At 48.1% G+C, this 21,421-nt stretch overlaps 1 protein-coding gene across 8 annotated transcripts in view; it reads left to right on the forward strand.

Moving 5' to 3' along the window:
* TRIM66 (tripartite motif containing 66) overlaps positions 1-21,243 on the forward strand; it is a 59,187-nt gene extending 37,944 nt beyond the window's left edge. For 7 of the 8 annotated variants that reach the window (XM_046638643.1, XM_046638647.1, XM_046638646.1 and 4 more), the window contains 10 exons: positions 9,340-9,861; positions 10,022-10,214; positions 11,705-11,765; positions 12,203-12,377; positions 12,689-12,978; positions 13,458-13,584; positions 13,910-13,984; positions 14,372-14,524; positions 14,937-15,155; positions 15,905-21,243. In XM_046638643.1, the coding sequence (XP_046494599.1) occupies positions 9,340-9,861; positions 10,022-10,214; positions 11,705-11,765; positions 12,203-12,377; positions 12,689-12,978; positions 13,458-13,584; positions 13,910-13,984; positions 14,372-14,524; positions 14,937-15,155; positions 15,905-15,964 (1,875 nt within the window). In that variant the 3' untranslated portion in view covers positions 15,965-21,243. Of the gene's footprint in view, positions 1-9,339; positions 9,862-10,021; positions 10,215-11,704; positions 11,766-12,202; positions 12,378-12,688; positions 12,979-13,457; positions 13,585-13,909; positions 13,985-14,371; positions 14,525-14,936; positions 15,157-15,904 lie in introns of those variants that run through there. The other variant, XM_046638649.1, reaches the window with a different exon arrangement.
* Positions 21,244-21,421: the final 178 nt, after the last annotated feature.

Here is a 21,421-nt window from a genome sequence, read left to right on the forward strand (position 1 = left end):
ACCCCTGCGCATCACTCCCACCCCTGTCATCCTCCTAGCTGGAACCTCAGCACTGTGCCGTGCCCTCCACTCAGCCCTCCCTGGGTCCCTTGGCCCTGTTCCACTTATCCTGTTGCCTTCTCTAATCTGGTACCCTCAGCCTTCCTAGTGCCTCCACTTAGCCCTGTACTTGAAGCTCTGTTAGTTATTCTGTGTGCTCCCAGCCTGCACCCTCAGCCCGGCAGCATCCCTCTGGCCCTGAAGCCCCACTTTACTCATTGTTCTGTGTACCCACCCCTCACCATCTTTTCCCCAGCAGCACCATTGCCGTGTATGTCTTAGATCAGTCTATCTCAGTGATTCTTGAGAAGAGAATTTAGAAAAGTAGGGGATGGCAAAAATGAAACGTTGACTTGGAAATCCCTAGTGACTCTTGAAGTCTGGGCAGGCCTCTGGTATTAATGGCTTTTTTCTATGCCCGTGCTGTCCTGCCTGTTGAAAACAATTTGGCCTAGAGGCCATAGAGGTGCTGTGAATAGGCCCTTTGTGGCTCTTAGGGGTTTAACTTCTCCTACTTGGGCCAGCTACCTATCCATCCAAACATGTATTTATTCACTCGATGTTTAAAACCTATATGTTAACCTCCTAGTAGGTGCCAAATATATTTCCAGGTGCCAGGCACAGATTGGTGGGTAAGATAGTCTCATACTGGAGCTTACAGTCTGGTGGGAGAGAGAGTTAACCAAGCAACAGCAATCAAGTTTGATGAAGTGCTATGATAGTCATTGGGGTGTATAGAAGGAGCACCTAACCCTGGGAGAAGGACTGTCCACAGAAGACTTCCTAGGGGACATGGTTTTAAGCTGAGATTTGAAGGAGATGTTAGGCTGGTGCAGGGGGCATTTGGGGGATTGGTGAGGAGAATACATGGTTAAAGGGAATGACAAGTAGGAAGGTCCAGAAGTGGGAGAAAGCCTGGGGCACTCAGGGGATTGCTGATAGTTTGGCTTGGTAGGAACACGAGATGTCCTGGGGAATAGAAGTGAGTGAAACCAGAGCAGTTGGAAGGCCTTGTAAATTATGCTCTGAGTTGGGGTTCAGTCTTGAGGGTTGTGAGGAGTTGAATGAAGGATTTCTAGCAAGGAGGGACATGGTTTGAATTAAATTTTAGAAAGGTCACTTTAGCTGTAGTAAGGGAGACCAAAATAGTTTACAGAGGAGAAGTAGGAAAGATTGAATGAAATAAGTAATTATGAGAATAGAGAGGAAGCAAGGACTTCCAGAGCTCAGATCACAGGAGCTTTTGGACTTGGAGTCTGATTGGTGATGGGAAGTGAGGGAGAGAAAGTTCTTTGGCTTCACATTCAGCCAAGACTTCTGTCTTGGCCCAATGGGTTGTCATTCACTGAGGTGGGAGCACGGGAAGAAGAGCATGTTTTGAGGGATGAAGAGTTAAGTTTCAGTTTTAAATTATTGATGTTCTCATATGGAAACTACATCAGAAGATGACGGGAGGGCAGCCAGCTCTGGATGTCAGTAGTTGAGAAGTAAGCACAGGGATTACCAGGGCTCAAGTGGTAGTGGAAGCCAAGCAGAAAATACTGCTACTTATTTGATGAATCTCAATTCTGTTCCTATACCCAGTACAGAGGAAAGGAGGCAAGCCACGGGCAAGCATGGAGTCTGTGCTGCCTGTGGGTGTGGCCCACAGGGCTCTCTGAGCAGCAAGGGGATACTACCCTCCGGTGTGGCTGCAGGTTGGCAGTGGGGTTAGTGAAGGTCCTAGGATCCCCAGCTTCTCATTTTGAGCAGCCCCTGGCCCTTATTAACCTGGGCTCATGTAGAAGTTTGGCAGGGCAGGTGGCCTGGAAGTTTTCAGATGTTTTATAGGCTACAACATGACCCGGACTCCCAGGAAAAGGAACCTCAAGGTTGCTGTCCCCGCCCAGAGGAAGCTTTGGGTCCACTTGACTGAGAGAGGTCTGGTTGCACACATGGTTACTGAAATAAGAAAAAAGGCTTTTTTTTTTTTTGAGGGAATTCATTGCCTTGAAGGTGGTATTGGGCAGGGTGGAGGGTGTGAAGATTGAGGATACCAAACAACATTTTGAGCATCTTATTGAATGATAATACTTTATATAGCATTTTTCTACTTTTTTCCATAGGTTTTTACATGGATTATTCCATTTTATTTCTTTGTTTATCCTAGAAATACTGTAAGGAAACTACTTTCTTATTCCCCTTTGAAAAATGTGGAAACTGAGACACAGAAAGGTTAAGTGACCCACCTAAGAGTTATACAGCTAACCCTTGGCAGTGTTAGGACCAGAGCCCAGGTTCCTGACTCAACCCTGTATTCAATGACTAGGTTAAATTGTCTCTCTTTGTGCACTGCACTGGGAGAAGTAGGACTCCATTTGGCCTCTCACTTGCTGGGTTGTCCTGCCTTCGCAATCTTTGAAGTAGCCTAAGGCCTTGCTGGGGAGAGGTTTTATTAGGACCCAGCCTCGTTTAGTCTTGGTTATCTTTATCTGGTAAAGATGTTTTAGCCTCCAGCCCACTCCTCAGCTTGTGATGGCTTGTGAGAGCCCGGGAAGTCAGAAGTCTGTCTGCAGGTCACAGAGCAGAGGAACCTGTGGCACCTGCACCTCTCTGTGTGTCCACAGGGACTCATTGATGCTCTGAGCTGCTCACTGACCACAAGGAGGACTTTTGTTACAGCAGAGCAGCGGTGCACAAGTACCTAGGAGTTGGTACTAAATGAGCTTATGGTGAAAACTGATTGCTGCTGAACATGAGATGTGAAGGTGTGATCATTGGTTTTCTAGTGGGCTTGAGCTCTGCAATCTCAGGAGCAGCTCATCCAGCTACCCTCCCTGCATCCAGCAGCATATTTTTGAATGAATTTTGACATTTGTCTGGCACTAGCTGTTGCCTAAGCTTCCTAATCTTGGTTTACCCACTCTGAAGAAAGACCATGGTAACAACTCTGCAACAGAACTCCCTTACATCCCAAGTGAGACTGGAAGACATTTGAATGGCATCATTACGTACTTCTGAACTAGTCGACTGCTGAAAAATATACACACTCTTCTTCAAAGCTCTCATGGAGTCAAGGCTGCAGGCATCACAGAGAGCCCTGTCTGCGCCCCAGTTCACCTGCAAGAAGGACCTCTCTTCTGCTCATAATATAGCCCAGATCTTCAAGTGAGAACTTTGAAGCCACCAGGTTGCTGCTTATAGCTTGAGAGGAGTCTGAGATGTATTTTCAGTAAATGATACCAAGGCAGTAGGCATTCCTGTGGTCCAGATTATTAAGAGTGATGCAGAAGAGTAAAGGATAGTGACTCAGATGCATAGCATTTATACCAGTATCAACTGTGATGCCTAAGCTCTTAATTCAATCTTTACAACTCAGTGAGATTTCCATTAACCTGTGGAGGAGGAAATTAAAGCCCAGAGATGGGAAATGACTTGCTTAAACTCGTACTCTAAGCCTTGGCCTAACTAAACTAACTAAATTAACTAAATCAACTCCTATGGACCAGATCATGCATTTTCAACCCCAGCAATGATCTTTTCATCATAGCATGACTCTGATACCAGCTTTTGCTCATAATGTTCCCAGGGCCTGGTGAGGTTTTCTTAGAGTACAACCTGTGTCCTGATCAGCATATGCAGAACTGTACAGAGATCCGCTCTGTCCTACTCAGGAACCAAGCCAAACACTCCCCAGGTCTGGCTCCCTGAATTTTACGCCCTCTAGGAAGCCTGTCTCGTTAGTTCTAGCCTGATTTCATTCACAGACCAAACCCCAGATCTTTGTATAGGTCTCCTGGTCTATGGGAAAACAGGTTCTGGCTCCTAGGCCCTAAATTCCTTACCCTGGCCTGGTCAAAATACCTCTGGCCTAATTCTCCTGAGTCTCCAAGGTTTGGGTTTTGAGGGTTCCACTCATTTTGGCTTTCGCTTCTGATTTGCTGGAATCCATTTATTCCTCTCCTCTTCCTTCCACCTCACACTCTGGGATCCTCTTTCCTGTTTTTGTCTTCCCTGGATCATCAGGGCACTGCGCACCCTTCAGTTCTTCTCTCCTCATCACCCACGAGCATTTCCCCATCTCACTCTGCTCAGTTAGCATATATCAGCATAGTCACATCCACAGGAAAAGGCTTAATTTGTACAAGAGCTTTATACTGAGCTGGAGGAGTACTCACTGTCAATAAGAGCAACAACTTCTCTATTAAAAATCAACTTGGGAAACCATTTGCCAGAAAAGTTAGTTCTTCCCTCAGCTATCTGACTCAGTTGGTTCAAGATCTACTACTGTTAAACCAGTCTACCTAATCTGAAGCTGTTGAAGCACTCAAATATTGCAAGATTTAATTCACAAATCTTATTTACCTCTATCCTTCTCTCTTTATCTGTCTCCTTCCGCCAGAGTGAAGGCCTTCAATATGTTTCCAAGACACAACTCCCAAGTCATTACTCCCTTCTCCTCTGCACATTTACGTGGTGGCCAGTCTTTGACAATTTTAACTACTGGAACCAGAAGTGAGCAGGCAAAGCTTTGTGGCAGCAACAAAAACAGATAGCACAAACCCCACACATTATATTCTCTACAAGATCATAAGTCCACATGCAGGTATCTAGTCAGAGTTCTTGATCTAGCAAGCTTAGTTGCGTGGTTTTCTTTGGAAATTTTTAGCTTTTCTACATTATAGCAGTAAGCAGATTAGGAGCGGGGAGTCAGGACTTCTATAATGGCAGCTAACACCAAGGGAGAAGACAAGAAACATCACCTGGGAAAGTGCCACAGTGTGAGGTCATTCAGTGAAAGGGCAAGGAAAGAACAACAAATGTTCTTAGAAGTTCTCTAAAGTATCACTGAATTATAGCCCACCATACTCCAGCAACAGAGGTTCCTTCAAGTTCCTGTATGTCGCTAAGAAATGGTCTCATCAGGCTCCTGGTACTCTGCTTAATATGACAGGGTAGTGTTTAAAGTGTTTTAAAAGTGCTCCCCTTCAAAATAATATTTTTAACCAATTGCATTTTGTTACTGAAAGAGGTTGTTTCAGATATCTGGAAAGTTAATTTCTGTGGACCACCACCCTATCTGCTCTACGTTATCTCCAGCAATATCATCTTGCTGTAAGAACCTGAAACTTGTATTAAACTCAGGGCATGTGCACTAAGTGTCTGTTTATTGACTTCTCAATCGCATCTTACTAGGACACTAGCTTTCTAGCTAATGGCACAAAATCAAGACCAGCCAGCAGATTTTTAAAGCTGGGCCCAGATTCCTAGTCTTGGGCCTGTATGATCTTGGGAGATCTGGGTAATCACTCTGTGTCTCAATTTCCCGTCCTGTTAAAATGAAAGAACAATATCTTCTCTGACGACACCATATGACAATCATTAGAATAATAATGTAAGCACATTGAACTCCAGAAAAAGATCTGGGCAGTGAGGATGGGGAGAGTGAGGACAGCAGGTAACAGAGCACAGATCAAGCAGGAGATGGGTTAGACAGGAGAAGGATTGCCTAGGTTACTAGTAGAAGAGGTTGAAAGTCAGACAGTTCAGGGAGGTGGCAGGTCAGGCAAGTTGTGGAAGCAGGTGGTTCAGACAGGTAGATTATATAGGTTCCAGGTGAGGTGATTCAGACAGTTCACAGGGTTAAACTGGTGGCAAACAGAGATAAGGCGACAGAGATGAAGAGATAAGAAACAAGAAGAGGAAAGGGACAGGGATAGGAATGTACAGTTTGGGAGGAGAGAAAGTTAGAGGCAAATGAGGAGATGCTAGGTCAGGGAGGTGACAGGGGGCTCTTTGGGCTCAGGGAAGTCTCCCCTTTTACACCAGAGGTGACATGAGCTGATTATCAGAGTAATGTTTTTGACATTTTTGACTTCTCTTCCTCCCTGAACTAGAGAATATTTTATTTTCACTTGCAATTCTCAAAATACATATTTTCCGTCGTGAAATCTGAAGGTTTTGTATATAAAGATGAAGTCAAGGTGTCTGTTGCGTAGCTGACATCTTGGAAGTGTCAGTGATTGCCCTAGACAGACTTTACAGCTGGCCATATACTTTCACCTTCTCTCATTTGATCTTTGAACCATCCTGGGTGCTAGAGAGGGCAGGCACCATTGTCTCCGCTGACAGATGAGCTCCTGTGTGTGAGGCACCAAATGTCAGATATGGCCACATTTCCAAGCCCTTCTTCAACCCTAGTATACTCTCAAGACGTCCTTAACTTCCTTCCAGGCCCTTGAGACCCAGCCTGCTTTGCTGGCCTCTGCTTGCCCCCACTCATCTTGTAGCACTGGCAACAGAGTAGAATGGAGGTTCTCAACTCCCCTCTTTCTTCCTATACATGAAATAAGTTCCTTTTGTTTTAATGCTTTGCAGCTCTTCACTCCAGAGAGCCATATGAAGTACAAAAATAACCAACACACGGCATACATAGGTTCCAGAAATGCCGCTGTTTGTGTCGCCTGTAGAAATGGAGTTGGGGCTGGATTCCTCATTGCACCGAGTCCCTTCTCAGAATTCCCCCATGGACATTTCCCAGGTTCTTCACCCCACCTCTTGATAGCCTTGGCCTCTGTTGAGATTGGTTGTAGATGTGGACATGAAAGAGACCAGTCTAGTTTGCAGTAACTTAGGACATGTTACTGACCTCGTACTGTGTGCTGAGTGTAGTGGGAGCAGATCCAGTAGGCTCAGCTCAAAATAAACTGTGTCAGAGTTTCCACAATTCTTCCATGGCCCTGTCTGCATGCCCTCCTTTCCTCTGTCATTATATTAACTCTCATTTCATGATATGCAATAAGTAATCAGGACAGGGGAGATGATATCCTACAAATGTGATCTCTACTCCTGATCTGGAAAGTTGTGTCTTTGGGAATTTAATCTTGTGCATATCTTGTGACATACAGCACCTGACCATCATTGCTTAGAATGGTCCTACATGGATTTAGGTGCTCTCAATGCTTGATACCAAGGATCTTGCTGAGATCCATCTATGTCATTGGTAGATGAGATGAACACCAGAAGTGCGTTAAATATAAATGTCAAATAGGGAAAAGGTGAAAGAATCCAGCTCAGAGGATTAGCCTGTCGTGTATTTTAAAAGGGAATGCAGTAATCATTCTTGTCCAAGGCTAAGAAAATATGGAATATTAGAAAGCTATGGTAGTGCATAACTATGACAAGGGGATGCCAAGGGATGTAAGCCATGGCATGTTTGAAATAGCCCTTGTTTCTGCCTCCATCCCTTAATCTGGGCTCCATGCCTAGTTTATCCAATTTGATTTGAGCATTTCCCCCATCCCTCCTTCTCCTCACCTTTTCTTAGGATTTAGACTATAGAGCAAATTGAGGTCTTTTTACTGAAGACTGTTGTGCTACCAAGGAACATATAAAAAGCAAACTTTTTTTTGGAGAGATAAGGGTATTTAGCTCATGTGCTTTTAAAATTGAGAATTAAGAATAGAAAATATAAGCTTTACTAAAGCAGTTAAATCAGAGAAAAGGGTTGGGAGAGGAAAAAAAGATATAAGAAGAAAGAAAAAAAACGAGAGGAAGAAAGATAAGGTCAAGAGAGAAAGAGCAGGTGAGGGAAGGATAGAGATCGTAGAACTGAGTGTGCGGGAGACAGGGGGAGGGAGTGAGCGCAGAGGCAGACAGGCCAGAATTAAGAGTGTGGCTTCTGTGCCGGAGATCTGGATTCCCAATCTACAAAAATTCTACATCAAATATTATACTCAGTGGTGAAATAGTGAAAGGATCTCCCTGAGATCAGGAATGAAACTAGGATGGCTACTGTAACGACTTCTGTTCAACCTCGTCCATCCTAGTCTCATTCCTGATCTCAGGGAGATCGCTTATTATTTGTTTAACTCATTAATTCCACCCCTTAAACATCTCTTGAATATTCCCACTAATTCCTCTCTCTACTGCTGGTGCCCTCGCCTGAGTTACAATTCCATAGTTTCCCTGACTACAGTAGTAGCCTCCTCAGGGGAGAAATATTTTCAAAACACTAATCTGACCACATCATTCCTTTGCATAAAACCCTACTGTGCTCCACTGTTCTTAGACTAACAGTGAAAATGCTTGCCAATGCTCCCAAGGCCTTCATGACCTGTCCCTTGTCCTGCTTTGCGGCCATAGTTCATACAAAAGCCCTATGCAAAGGAATGGTGTGGAAATTTGAATGTCTTACTCATGGGGAAAGGAATAAGAGGTGTAAGATGCTGATTCTGGAAGCTTAGAGATGTTTTCTCCTTGTTTCCCCTTTGACTTTCAAAAGATGCCAAATTGTTATATCTTTAGTCTTAAAAAAAAAGAGTCGGGATAATCAAACTTATAAATTCCTGGAGATTACATTTAGAATCAGTCTTCTACCCTCTCCCCTCCATCAAATCTGTTTCTCCAATCTGAAAAACCGAATGGATTTGGTGCAGAAAACTGTATGATTTCAACTTCTTTTTATCAATCTTTTAAGTCTATTCTCCCTGGGTCACCAAGCAGTTAGAGGTGAGAAAAGAATTCTTGGGGTTGGAACATTATTGCCTCATTCTATGATTGTCCAGATTGGGTCAAATTAAGATTTAGCTGCTCTGACGTTCTCTGCTTCCGGTTTAGAGTGTCTTTGGTGGGTATCGTAGGCCTAGAAAAGACCCTTACATCTCTCGGTCAAAGCCTTCATCTAATGCTGGTGGTGCTGGAATGGTTCTGAGCAAAGCTGTGAGAAGGCCCTGGAGTTGACCTAGGTTCCCCAGGACTCATTGGGGCTCCCCAAGCCTTGACATTATTTCAAAGAAAGTCTGAGGCAGATCACGGTTTGAGCCTTCTGAGCTCCCTCCCATTTTTTTGTAGCAGAAGCTATCCTGTAAAGCCCCTAGAAGGGAAGAGAAGCCACTAGTGGTTTAGTCAGAGGGGAATGTGAAATTGGAGGGAAGTGTCATAGTCTGACCCTTTGCGTAGGTAGTGGACGGAGGTGAAGGATGTGGCTTATGCGGGGGGTGGTGTGTGTATGTGTGTACCACCCTCAGGTCAGGTGGTAGGCTGTCTCTGTCACTCTAGCTCTCTGTCTCTGTCTGTCTCTCTCACACACGCACACCAGTGTCCTCAGCCTGTGCCTGTCTCTCTGTGCCATAGCCTCTCAGTCTTCTTTGTGTAGGGGAATGGAAACAGGACTTCCTGTGCTGTCTGATTCTCTGCAGCTACTAGACTCTGAGGCCAGAGTGAAATCTGAGCATGGTGGCTCTTGTGGGCTGCATCTTTCCTCTCCCTCCCACCATTCTCAGCTAACAGCCTGACTTGGCTCTGTCTTTGCTCCTGCAGCACTCCACTTCGGTGAGCATCATGGGCTTTTCCAACAGTCTGGAGATGGAGCTGTCATCTACCAGGCTGGCGAGGACCATAGAGCCACAAATCCAGAGTGTGAGCAGCCTGACAGCTGGTCCCCACCGGGCAGTACCAAGCCTCCTGCGTGGCCCCCCTACAACCATGTCTGGCCTGACAAGCAGTCAAAATCAGGCTATGCCCAGCCTGACAGCCAGTCACCTGCAGACCATGCCCAGTCTTGTGTGTGGCACACCCCAGTCCTCGACCAACCTGATGAATGATTCCTCCCAGGCCATCACAAGCCTGGCAAGTGATCACTCTCAGGCTAGGCCCATCCTGATCTCTGGTCCCACACAACCTGTGCCGAGTCTGGCAACTTGTCCTCTGCAGAGCATGCCTCTGGCTTCTGATATGCAGCCGGAAAGTAGATCCAGCTACAGTCCTGGCTCTGGCCGAGCTGCAGGGATCCTGTGCCCTGGGGATGGGGCTGATGCCTCGCTGGGGAATTCCCTGTGTAAGGTAAGTCCTGGGGACATGCCATTCAACTTCCTCTGCTCATCACTGGGCAAAAGGGTGGCCCCTGAAGGCCTTATCCTCGCCTTAGCTTGACAGCTCTGTGATCACTAACAGCAAAAATGTCTGATTTCTTTTATTCTTGTTGGCCTTTCACTTTTCAAAGATGGAAAGTGAAGATTCTGCCCGCTTCACTGACTCTCTGGGACAAGGCCCCATAGTCCCTGGTCTGGATGCTTCCAAGGACCTGGCTATCCCCTCAGAACTGGAGGAGCCAATTAACCTCTCTGTGAAGAAACCTCCATTGGTCCCAGTGGTCAACACATCCGCGGCTCTGCAACAGTACCAGAACCCAAAAGGTGAGACTGGAGGAGGCAGCCTGCCTTTCGTGCGGCCACAGACTGAGCAGATATGGGCTCAGCACTGCCAGGTGGGACAGAGGTCAGCAGCCAGCCTCTAAGCGGAGGGAGCAGTGTGTCGCTTTCAGGCTAAATTCACTTCTCCCTCCAGAACTGCCTTACTGATGCCTGCTCTGTTTCCCTCACTGTGGCCGTGACTGATCCAGCCTCCTTGTAACAGTCCCCAAGCAAAAGGTTCTGGGGGTCTGGGTTATAGGTAGGAGGAAACGGGAAGAACTCAGAAGAGCTACCTTTGGCAAAATATTTTAGGGAAAAGAGCATGTCTGATACGGAGTCAGATCTAAGTTAGAAAACCAGCTCTGTCTCCTTATGCTTGATCCTGGGCAAGATACCTAGTCTTTCTGAGCTGGTTTCTTTCTCTGTAAATGGAGCTAATCATAACGACTTCACAGGCTCCTGGGACAGATAACTACAGTGAAGTCATTCGATGACTTACTCTGCAGTAACAAGAATTCGCCTTGCACGGGCAGTAACATGGGTCTGTGTTGTGCCTTATGGTAAAGGGAATTTGGACCGGTGGAGACTGGCTTTGATCCTCTTCTCAGCTCCCTCCACCCCTTCTCAAATGGGGCTGGGCTAAGGTTCTTTTCTTCTGGAAGCTGAGCGCTACATGGAAGGTTAGAAAGCAGTTGCCGAGGGAGCATTTGGGACTTTTTCAGTTCAGTTCAGTGTAAACCCAGCATGCAAACTGGGTTTAGTTTGCAATGATCCGTCTATTTCCTATATACTTAATAAATGAAAATGAAACAATTTTTCTCCTTTTATCCTCACACTGACTGAAAGACCAACTGAATGATCATTGGTTCTTATTAACTGCACAATAATATAACCCTGAATTTTAAGCAGTTAAATATTTTGAACCCTGCTTGTCCATGGAAAGCACCCAAGACAGTGCCTGGTGCTGAGCGGGCGCTCAATAAACAGTAGTTTCCTCCTCTCTCCCCACACTGACTCCTGCCCGTCTACACAGCGTGCACTACTCTGGGTAGGGCTCCTGGGAGCCTCTTGCCCATGGAGTGTGAGCTGGATTCTCAGGCAGTGCCAGAATCCATGCATTTGGCTGAAAAGGCAGAGACTGGATAGAATGATTCCTGAGAGCAGGTAACACCACTGTATGGGGAACAAGTGATTTCTGAGCTCATTTCCAAGGTGAGAAGCTGGCCTCTCAGTGCCTGACCCAACATGCACCCCTAGGCAGCCTCCGAGCATCATCTGTGTTTATCTTTTTAAAAAAAGATGGCCTTCTTCCGCTCTCAGGAAGGAGAGCCACAGCAGGATTGCCACGACTATGGATGACTACAGTGTGGGTAACAATCGTGTGACATGTATGTGGCCAAAGGTGTGAGTAGCAAATATGAGTGGAAGGTATGGTTGACAGGGTGTGTTGTCATAAATCTATGTCACAGGTATTTATTTGTCTTTTGCCTTAGAGTGTGAGAATTTTAAACCAGGCGCCCTAGAGCTGGACACAAAAGAGAACCAGAGTGTCAGGTAACAGACTCTTGGCCCAACCTCCCTCTCCCACCCCCAACTTTGTGTCCTGGGAGGTTGGCACAGGAAGTAAGCAGCCTTGCTGACTTAACCAGAAGCAGTCATTTACCTGCAACTGTTTTCTTCAAGCCCTGGCCCCTCACGTGGGGTCTGTATAGTTAGGCATCTGGGATGGTTGTGGGAGGGTGTCCTGACTCCTGTACTGGAAGGCATGTGCTCTGCATGCAGTCCTTCCTCTTCAGGGACCCCCCTTCTTTGACCAAATGGCTTCCCAGGGCCTGTCAGGGCCTGGCCAGAGCTGGGCAAGAGGGCAGAATATGGGCCTCTAGAGGGTTGGACTGAGGAGATCTCAAGCAGTAATTCAGTTGTGTGATCACCGATGAAGCGGGGCCAGAGGAGGCTCCCATCAAGACCCAGGGGTGTCTCTCTTGCCACAGACCCTTCAACAGTGAACCCAAGATTCCTTATGTGCGCCTGGAGCGGCTCAAGATCTGTGCTGCCTCCTCAGGAGAGATGCCTGTGTTCAAGTTGAAGCCACCGAAGAATGATCAGGATGGGAGCTTACTGCTGATCATCGAGTGTGGTGCTGAGTCCTCCAGCATGTCCATTAAGGTACCACTTTGTTCTGCCTTGACCTTGAACCTTGGCCCAGCCTTGGAGCCTATCTTTTCTCTCTGCTACTGCCAGAGTTCTGGCTCTGGCCTTGTCTTGAGTCTCTGAGTGGGGCTGCAGCTTGGCCAGACTTTGTCTCCTGCTGCAAGGGGCCTGTGAGGTGCACATTAGGAGGGAGCCTTACCAGCATTCATGGGGCTTGGCTGGCTTGGGGTCCTGGAATAGCTTGGTGCCGAGAGCTTGTCAGTGCTACCCCTCCTTCCCTCAACAACTTGTTGGCTCTGACTGCTCAGACTCACTGCTTCCCCAAGGTCAGCCAGGACAACCTGCCTGATGCCATCCAGGCCCCAAGTCTGGGGGGAAGAAAGGTCACTGTCACTTCTCTGGCTGGGCAGCGGCCACCAGAGGTGGAGAGTGCATGTCCTGAAGAACAAAGACTCATTCCTCGAACCCCTGGAGCCAAGAAGGGGCCCCCAGTACCGATAGAGAATGAGGACTTCTGTGCTGTGTGCCTCAATGGGGGAGAGTTGCTGTGCTGTGACCGCTGCCCCAAAGTGTACCACCTTTCCTGCCACTTGCCAGCCCTGCTCAGCTTCCCAGGGTGAGTCATGCTAGTCTAGGGCCATCACCTGGCCAGCAGGGTGATCCCCTAGGGATGATTATTCCAGGCCAGGCCCACAGAGCTCCCTTGGATGGGCTTCCTCCCCTCTCGGGGCCTGCATGAACTGCAGGTCTGTGAGTTAGTGGGCCTACAGCTGTCCGCCTCTGCACACAGACAGATAGATGTTTGAAATTTGGGTAGCTTCCCTTCTTCCTCTGTTCCCACCTTCCTCCTGCACAAAGATTTGTCCCCATACTCGCCTCCCAGCCCCTTGCTAACTCCAGTTTTTCTGGATTTGCTAAATCCTGAGTTACTGAATTTTTTTCAAGCTTGTGGCTAGGAAGCCATTCCTACAGGACAAGGCTAAGGCCTCAGTTTCCCTTGCCACCATCCCCTACGCTTGTATTGGGGCAGAGGGACAGGGGAGGGGGCTCTGGGCAATGTGCTGAGACCTAACTTGGCCCCATCTGCCTCTGCAGGGGAGATTGGGCGTGCACCTTGTGCCGCAGCCTGACCCAGCCCGAGATAGAGTACGACTGCGAAAATGCACGCTATAACCAGCCTGGAGTGCGGGCCCCTCCAGGCCTGAGTGTACATGACCAGAAGGTAGGGAGGGTCTCTGGGAACAAGGTTCCCCACCTGGGGCAGCCTCCCTGTGCCTGTAGGGGCTGAGGCCTTTCTCAGGGGATGAGAGCCTCTCCAAGTACCTCTCTTTTGGGCTGTGCCTGACAGCTTGGCCCATGGGGCTTTGCTATGATTTTCCTTCTGCCAGCTTTCCTCTGGCCTAGGAGGCTGAACTGTGCCTTAGTATGGTGGCTTGTCCCCTGTGGGACAGAGCCAAACCCTCTAGAGTTGATAGGGTCACTGTCTTTAGTTCTTATTGAGGTGAGGCCAGAACAAGTAACTCTGTTGCCAATTCTGACTTCTGCAGAAGTGCGAGAAGCTGGTACTGTCCTTGTGCTGCAATAGCCTCAGCCTGCCCTTCCACGAACCTGTCAGCCCACTGGTAAGGAAGGCCTCGCTGCTCCTGCCTGCTCCTGTGCTTTCTGCTCAGAGGGCCCTAGGCCTGGGGACAGGTCATGGTGGTGCCCAGGGTGGGCTCAGAGCTTGGCCTCTGGAAGTATGATTAATCTGTGGATGGTTTAGAGGCCCCGGGGGGCTGCGGCCACCACAGCCCCCCAACTGTTGCATCACACCTGACTTGACAAGTGAAACTTTCCTCCTTTTTCCTTTCCCTCTGTCTTTTTTCTCTACACTTTCCTTCTTGCTGCCTTTCACTTTCTTATGTTCTTTCACTTCTGTTCCAACTCACTCTCCATCTCTCCTTCCTTCTTATCTATACCTCCCCTTCTTCTCTCTTCCTGCTTTGCTTTGCCTTCTCTCCTGCCCCAAGGCCCGGCATTACTACCAGATTATCAAGAGGCCTATGGACCTGTCAATCATCCGGAGGAAGCTGCAAAAGAAGGACCCAGCTCACTACACCACCCCAGAAGAGGTGGTGTCAGACGTGCGCCTCATGTTCTGGAACTGTGCTAAGTTCAATTATGTATGTCTTGCCTGTTTTCCCTCTGCCCTACTTCCCAGTGACCCCAAGACTGTCATGGCTATATGAGGGTATCAGGTTTGGTCCTGGGCTGCTATGAGGACCTGGGAGCAGAACTTCTGGGGCCTACTGTAGTGAGTGTTTTAAAAGCTCCCTCCCACACTTGGCCTCAGCATGGACTCAGGAGGAAGATGGGGAGTGCTAGTGATTGGCCATCTGTGGGTACCTGTCAGGGTCACTTCTGCTTTAAGAGCTGATACAAACTGGTTATCCTGAGGCCTGAGGAGAAAATATCAAGTTCCAACATTTAGGAGACCCAGCCACGCTTTCTACTGTCTGTATAGCTCTTGAGGGACCTGGAAGAGATGGGCTGGTGGAAAAGGGCCCGCCTATCACTGCTCTCCTCTCCCTCCAGCCCGACTCGGAGGTTGCAGAGGCTGGCCGCTGCCTGGAAGTGTTCTTTGAGGGCTGGCTGAAGGAGATCTACCCGGAGAAACAGTTTGCCCAGCCAAGGCAGGAGGACTCAGATTCCGAGGAGATGTCTAGCGAGAGTGGGTATTCCACTCCCCAGGGCTTCCTGTGGCCCCCCTATGTGCAGGAGGGCATCCAACCCAAGAGGCGGCGGCGACACATGGTAAAGAGTTGCTCCCAGCTGGCAGGCAGGTGGGTGGGTAGGTGATTGGGCAGGCCGGGGGCACCCAAGCAGCATGCACAGAGAAACCTAAGGTGAAGCTGCTCAGGTGGCACAAGAGAAAGTGGTGACAATGGACCCCCACTTCCAACCCCTTAGCCTATGAGGAAGACAGGGCAGTGTCAGGCTCATCAAGTCCAATTTCCACTGAGGCTCAAAACTCAGAGAGGTGGATATACCTGTCCAAGGTCACCCAGCAAATTAGCAGCAGAACCAGGGTGAGAAACCAGGCCTCCTGACTCCTAACTCAGTGCTGGTTATTCTGCATTGTCATCTCATAAGAAGAGAAGTACCTGGTCCCAGTGCCTGATCTCAACTTGGGTTTGGGAGAAAGGAAGGGATCTTTTCAGCGCCTTGGTTTAGAGAAGGAAGGGGAGGTGTTGCTTGTAGCAAAGAGAGCTCCTCTGACTTTTTGGCTGCTCCCACTTGTGCAGACCTGAAACATCAATTCGGTGCTATTTAATTCCACTGAAATGTGTTGCCTGCCTACTGTGTGCCAGGGTCTAAACAGCCATCCCTGGTTGTTTACGATACTTAACACACAATGTGTAGTATCTTCAGTGAGTTTTACTGCTGTGTTCCTGGGATAAAAGAAAACACTTTGACTCTGAGGAATGCCAGTCTGGACATTTAGCTTTTCATGTTAATAAATCCTACATTTGGTCATTTGAATTCCATATTTTTTCTTTCAGGAGAATGAAAAAGTAAAAAGAACATCGTTCCGCATGGCCAACAGCATCTCCCAGGTGTGAGAGCTGGAAGGGACCGAGCACCCTGGCAGCCAGTGTCCCATCCTGTGACCACTCCTCCCCACCTTTCAGCTCATTCTCTTCAGACCGTGGGTGTGAGACGAGTCTTGTTGAGCTGTGTAGTGCTCTTCTTTGCCGTTTGCATCTCACAGCATTTATTTGGGAGCCATAGTGCGTCCACTTCAGAGAAGATTTCAGTAATAAAGAGCGAAGAGGGAAGTCTGCCCTATTACTGGAATAATCAGATGTGTAGGGGCCACTTGACAAGACCAAACCTAGTCAGGCTCAGGCGGACCTAACTTCCTCGGTGAATTCTTTCTGCTGAGGAAAGCAGACTTTCTCACCTTCCGGTGTACAGGGCTCAGGAACAATGTATGTATCTGAACTCCTCCAGGGCCCCGAAGGAGGTAAAAGGGAGAGAGGTTCTGACATATGGCAGGCCTGTGATCCCTGGCCCAGCACAGCCAAAGACTGTCACTGTTTGCCTTTGCTTGGCCTGCCAGGACAGAGGCACCTGCCCTGGGCAAGGGTAAGGGAGGCTTCTAGAGGCCATAGGTCTTGATTGGTGCCTATTTGGGTTCTAACGAGGATTGGTGCCTATTTGGGTTCTAACGGTTTTCAGGGTATTTGTTTTCCATGCCTCCTTTCCTGTGTTGACTTAGGTGGCTGCTGTGAAAGTGCTCTGGATGGCATGGCATTCTTGACTGGGCTGGGTGGCAGTGCAGAGACCACTGACTCCGATTTCACTTGCAGGCGTACGAAGATGTCACCTTCAGAGCCTACCCTCTGTGCCACTTACTTTGGGCTGATAGCTCTTCTTTGGTGTGAGAACCTGCCCTCCTAGAAGTGATTGTTGGTAACCATCCCTTCATTATCTCCATTCAGAGATCTGGATCTTGAGTTCTTGGGAAAACTGTGAGGCAGCTGCTGCTGCTTCAGCGAGGCAGGGAGAATGACCCACAACCAGCTCAGTCTGCTGGGCCTCTCCTCCTGCTTAGAGGCCCTAGTTCTCACCCTCTCTACGTTCACAGAGCCCAGGATCAGAAGTGAGGCCTCTGGCTGGCCTGCCCCACGGCTGCCCACAGCCCAGAAAAGGTCAAGACTCTATAGGTAGCCCTTTTTGTTGGAGGTTGGAGAAGGCCAGAGGGACTGACAGGAGTCAGACCTAAGCATTTGTAGAGGAAGTTCTGTCTAGGGAGGAGAAAGGGAAACCTGAGAGGTGAGAAGCCAGTGTCCTTTGGTGACCTTGAAGGAACTTCAGGACTTTACTTTTCCCAGAATGCAGAGAAAAGTGTTTTGGAAGCCATGGGAACAGGAGCGGAGCTCCAGTCTGCATCTCGGATGGATCTTCATGGTCCAAGCAGGGTGTTTGGGAGGAAGCTGCATAGGCAGATGCTGAGAGTCAGGCCACCTCACCAGCAAAGGCTTGGTTGAGAAGGAACCTATTGCTGATATGTGGGGGAACTGCATTCCTGGCATTTCAGTGGCCTGGAGACACGGCTCTCCCTGGTCCTGTCATGGCTTGGCTAATTTCAAGGGAGTCAGACCATGGCTTTATTTTTGCTGTGAGATGCAATTCAAGGAATTCTTGTTTGTCAGGCCTTTGTTAATGGGAACATTTTGATCAGAGAAAACATGTCTTCTCTCCGTGTGAGTTGATGGTACTGTTCATTTCCTTCTCCACTGAGGCTGGGAGATCATCTTCCTTCAAAACAGACCGTGCCCACTGACTTGCCATTCTTTCACCAGCACTTGCCAAGCTTTCCTAAGCAGGTGGGCATCCATAATCCTGTTTTCTAGTTTGGGGTAACTAAGTCTTTGATACTCTGGTAGCCACACAATGTTTGAACTTAGCCCTCTGCTCTTTGGGGCTCATAGGATTTTCCGGTTTGGGCTCTGGCCACTTCCTTTTCAATTTTCGAATCTTTCTCTCTGGTTAGTTGGCTTGGCAAGGTTCTCTCTGTAATTACCTCATTAATTCCTGCTCTTGGTCGTCTTTCCTTCGTGTGGCCCACATTCCCACCTCACCTGAGTGAGCTTCATGGTGCTTTTTGTTGGGCAGCCAGGTGAGGGTTGTGACAGGCTCAAACCTGTTTGAGATTCTTCCCCAGGACCAGTTGGAGACAACGAATATGAAGCAGAAAGGCCTGGTTAAATGCTTGGCTTCCCGCCTGTCAATGAAGCTTCCAGCTTGGATGTAGCCTACTGGGCCAGAGGACCTTAGGAATGTGTTAGCGAGTCACATATTCCCTTCCCATCACAGAGACTTGCAAGCTGAGAGGCTCCCCGTAGGCACTTGAGCAGGCAGGGGAGGGAGGGAGGGAGGGTTTCCTTTCCTCCAAAGGTGCGAGGCCCTGGCCCACTACACCATCCCTGTGCTGGTTACCTCACAGCACTGCCCTCTCCCTGGCTTTTCCTGTATACTTATAACCAATATTTTGAGTCATGGTTATGTTTTGTTTTGCTTTGTTTTTGCATGCAGAAAACAGATCATGACTATTTAGAAATTTTTTAAAAAGCTACTAAGCGAGTGGACTGACTTCAGCGGTTCTTTGCAAACATCTGAGTGGATCCTCCTTTTGACTTAGTCCTGTAATGGCCACATTTTGAAGTCAGTCAAGTCCTTTGGCCTTTGACAAAGTCTGGAAATGGAAATACAATGAGTTCTGGATTCTACGGTACAGAAGGCAATCCTGAGGAGAAACTGGGCCTCCTGGGTGTGCTGAGAGACAGGACAGTGGAGTGGCTTCAATTGATGCAAAGGGGATTTTAGTGTAAAATTGGTGCAGCATGAACTTGCAGAGCTCTCTTCCATAACTTGGGTAGGTTGGCCCTACTGAATTCTAGCAATCGCCAATTACACATCTTCTGCTGGTACCCTCTCCCTAGTGGCAGCCACCAGACCCTCTATAGGCACTGCTCTGTGCAGGCCCTGCCATCAATCCTGCTGGACTCTGGCTCCCTGTACCCATTTCTGGTGGCATGTTTTTGCCTTGCTCTTAGGACCTAGGCCCCTCCTTGTTTCTTCCTGGGCTCCACTCCCTCTCTCACTCCATGGTATCACCTATAGTCTTCTCTTCTGAACTCCTGAACTGAGACCTTGCTCCTTCTGGATCACTACCCCCTATATTTCCTCTTCTCTCACTCCCTCACTGCTAGTTATTTAAATTGCCTGCTCCTTTAGCCCTGTTCCATGACCTCAGCTCTCTCTCTGTTTTCCCAGTCTTTCAGCCTTCTGCTGGGCTTCTTCCTCTCCCCGCCTGAACCCATGGCCCATCATATGCTGAATTTTTTTTCAGCATCCTGAACTTTCTCATCCCTGTCAACTTTTGCTGAAACTATTAACCATTCTCCATTTTTTTGCATCAGCCTATTTTCTGCTCCTTCTTACTGGGTTGCTAAGCATGGCAAATTCATATTTGACAGCCTCAGTTGGGCTCTCAGTATTGACTGGTATATCTTTGACTTGTTATTACTCTGTTTCCGTCCATGCCCTTCATCTTTGCTCTCAGCAAATGACTGACGTCATTGCCCACTTTACAGAAGAGATGACGTAAAGCAAGAACTTCCCTGTGCACTTGCTCCTCTCCCTATCCCATCTGTCTATGTCTATATCCCTCCTTAGCTCTTTTCCTCTGGCTTCTGTTTGGTGCTCTATTTCTTGATTCCTACTATGTGTCCTCCAAGACTTTGCTCCATCCTTATCCCACTGCTCACACTTTCCGGGGTCTTCCACCTCCCTCTCCATTGGTTTCCTCCATGTAGTCTACAAGCAAGCAAAATTCTCCCTGAGATTAAAACAAAATTTCTTAGAGTCTGTTGACCCTTATACTTTTTCCTTGTCAGCCTAGTTCCTTTAAAAAAGACCCTTTTTCATTGATTCTTCTTAGTCACTCTTCAACTCTCTCTATATAGTTTTTCACAGGTCACCAGTGACCACCAAGTTGCCAAATCAAATGAATACCTTTCAGTCCTCAACTGTCTTGAACTCTCTACAGCATTTCACACCATCCACTACTTCCTCTTTGAAATATCCTCCTTGCTTGGCTTTTATGGCACCACAAGTCTCTGAATTATCCTCTTACCTTTCAGCCACGCAGACTGAGCCTTCCTGAAACCTTGACAGGGGGACATCTTTAGCTTCCTGTGGTCTCTCCTCTTCAGGAGTTGGGTAGGTAGGACGAAGCGCAGCTGCCTCTGCTCACCTCCCTCAGTGTCTGCCCACTTTATTTGAGCCCGTTTCTGTTCCTGGACTTAGTTATCCTCATGCCAAGCATGTTTATTAGCTCTGCTGGGAGGACAGCATCTGTGAGGCCTTTCCTCTGACACTCCTAGCGCAGCGTGGAGACAGAGTTTAGCCATGTTTGCTCAGAGGCCCCATCTAAATTAGCCCAAGAGCGTGGATTGGGTCTTACCAAGAAGCATTTTGGCAAACAGGATTACCAGGCTGGTGGGCAGCTCATCACAGTGATCTCCATACCAGTCAGAGCCAGCCACAGTTGATGAGGAACTTGGGATCATGGCAAAACATGTTTCCACGCATGGTCCAGTCCTGCTAGTCAGGAGGAGAATCCTGGCAGGGGCGGGGGTCCGCCACTGATAACATTCTGGTGAAGGGAGACGGGGAAGTGCTGTGATTCATCACTTCCTGGGGCTCTGCTGGGGTCAGCCTGGCCTGGTTTTAGCCTAGGCTTCCCCAGCCATACTGATCATTACTGCCTGCTTGCTCCAGTTGTTCTAGAGCTGGAGGCAGATGTTGGTTGTCTTCTTGGAGGTAGGGAGGTGTAGTGGAAAGATACCTGATTTGAGAGACTGAACACCTAAATTTTGGCTCTGCCAATTATGAGCTGCCAATTATGACCTTGGGTAGCGTTTCCCCATCTATAAAGTGGGAGGGAGTGTTGAAAACAGTGATCTCTCAGAGGCTCTCCAGCTTTAAAGATGGTAATGGTGATTCGAACTGTAAAGCTCAGGCCACACAGGGAATGACGGAATACTGAGGGTAGGACACAGCTGGGGAGTCTTGGCCAAGGCAGAGCAAGTCAGGCCACACTGAGCGGCTTTGAGGAAAGTCTTCAGTAGCTGGTGCTGCTTCTTGAGCCATATGCCCATTCCTCAAGCTGCACCCCTTCTTGGACATCTAGGATGAGCTCCTCCTAGGCCTTTTCTCGAAGTGGCACTTGGATCTAAAGTGGTTGAGGGCATGAAGGAGGAATATTTAAGGGGAAGAATCACTTATCTTAAAAGGACCTACACATTCAAGAACAAATTAAAAAATAGCACTTTCCTTTACCAATAATTGTGTCCTGGAGTGTTTTTTCAGTGAAGATGGTCAAACCTATTTCTGGTCTTCTCGCCCCTGGACTCCAACATCATTAAGAACACAAGGAGAGGAAGAATAGACTGGGAAGCCTTCTCTCTACAGAACTCAGCTCTCTGCTTCTTACTGCAGGAGCACAG

Source organism: Equus quagga, chromosome 14 (assembly GCF_021613505.1).
Source record: "Equus quagga isolate Etosha38 chromosome 14, UCLA_HA_Equagga_1.0, whole genome shotgun sequence".
Taxonomy (NCBI): Eukaryota; Metazoa; Chordata; class Mammalia; order Perissodactyla; family Equidae; genus Equus; species Equus quagga.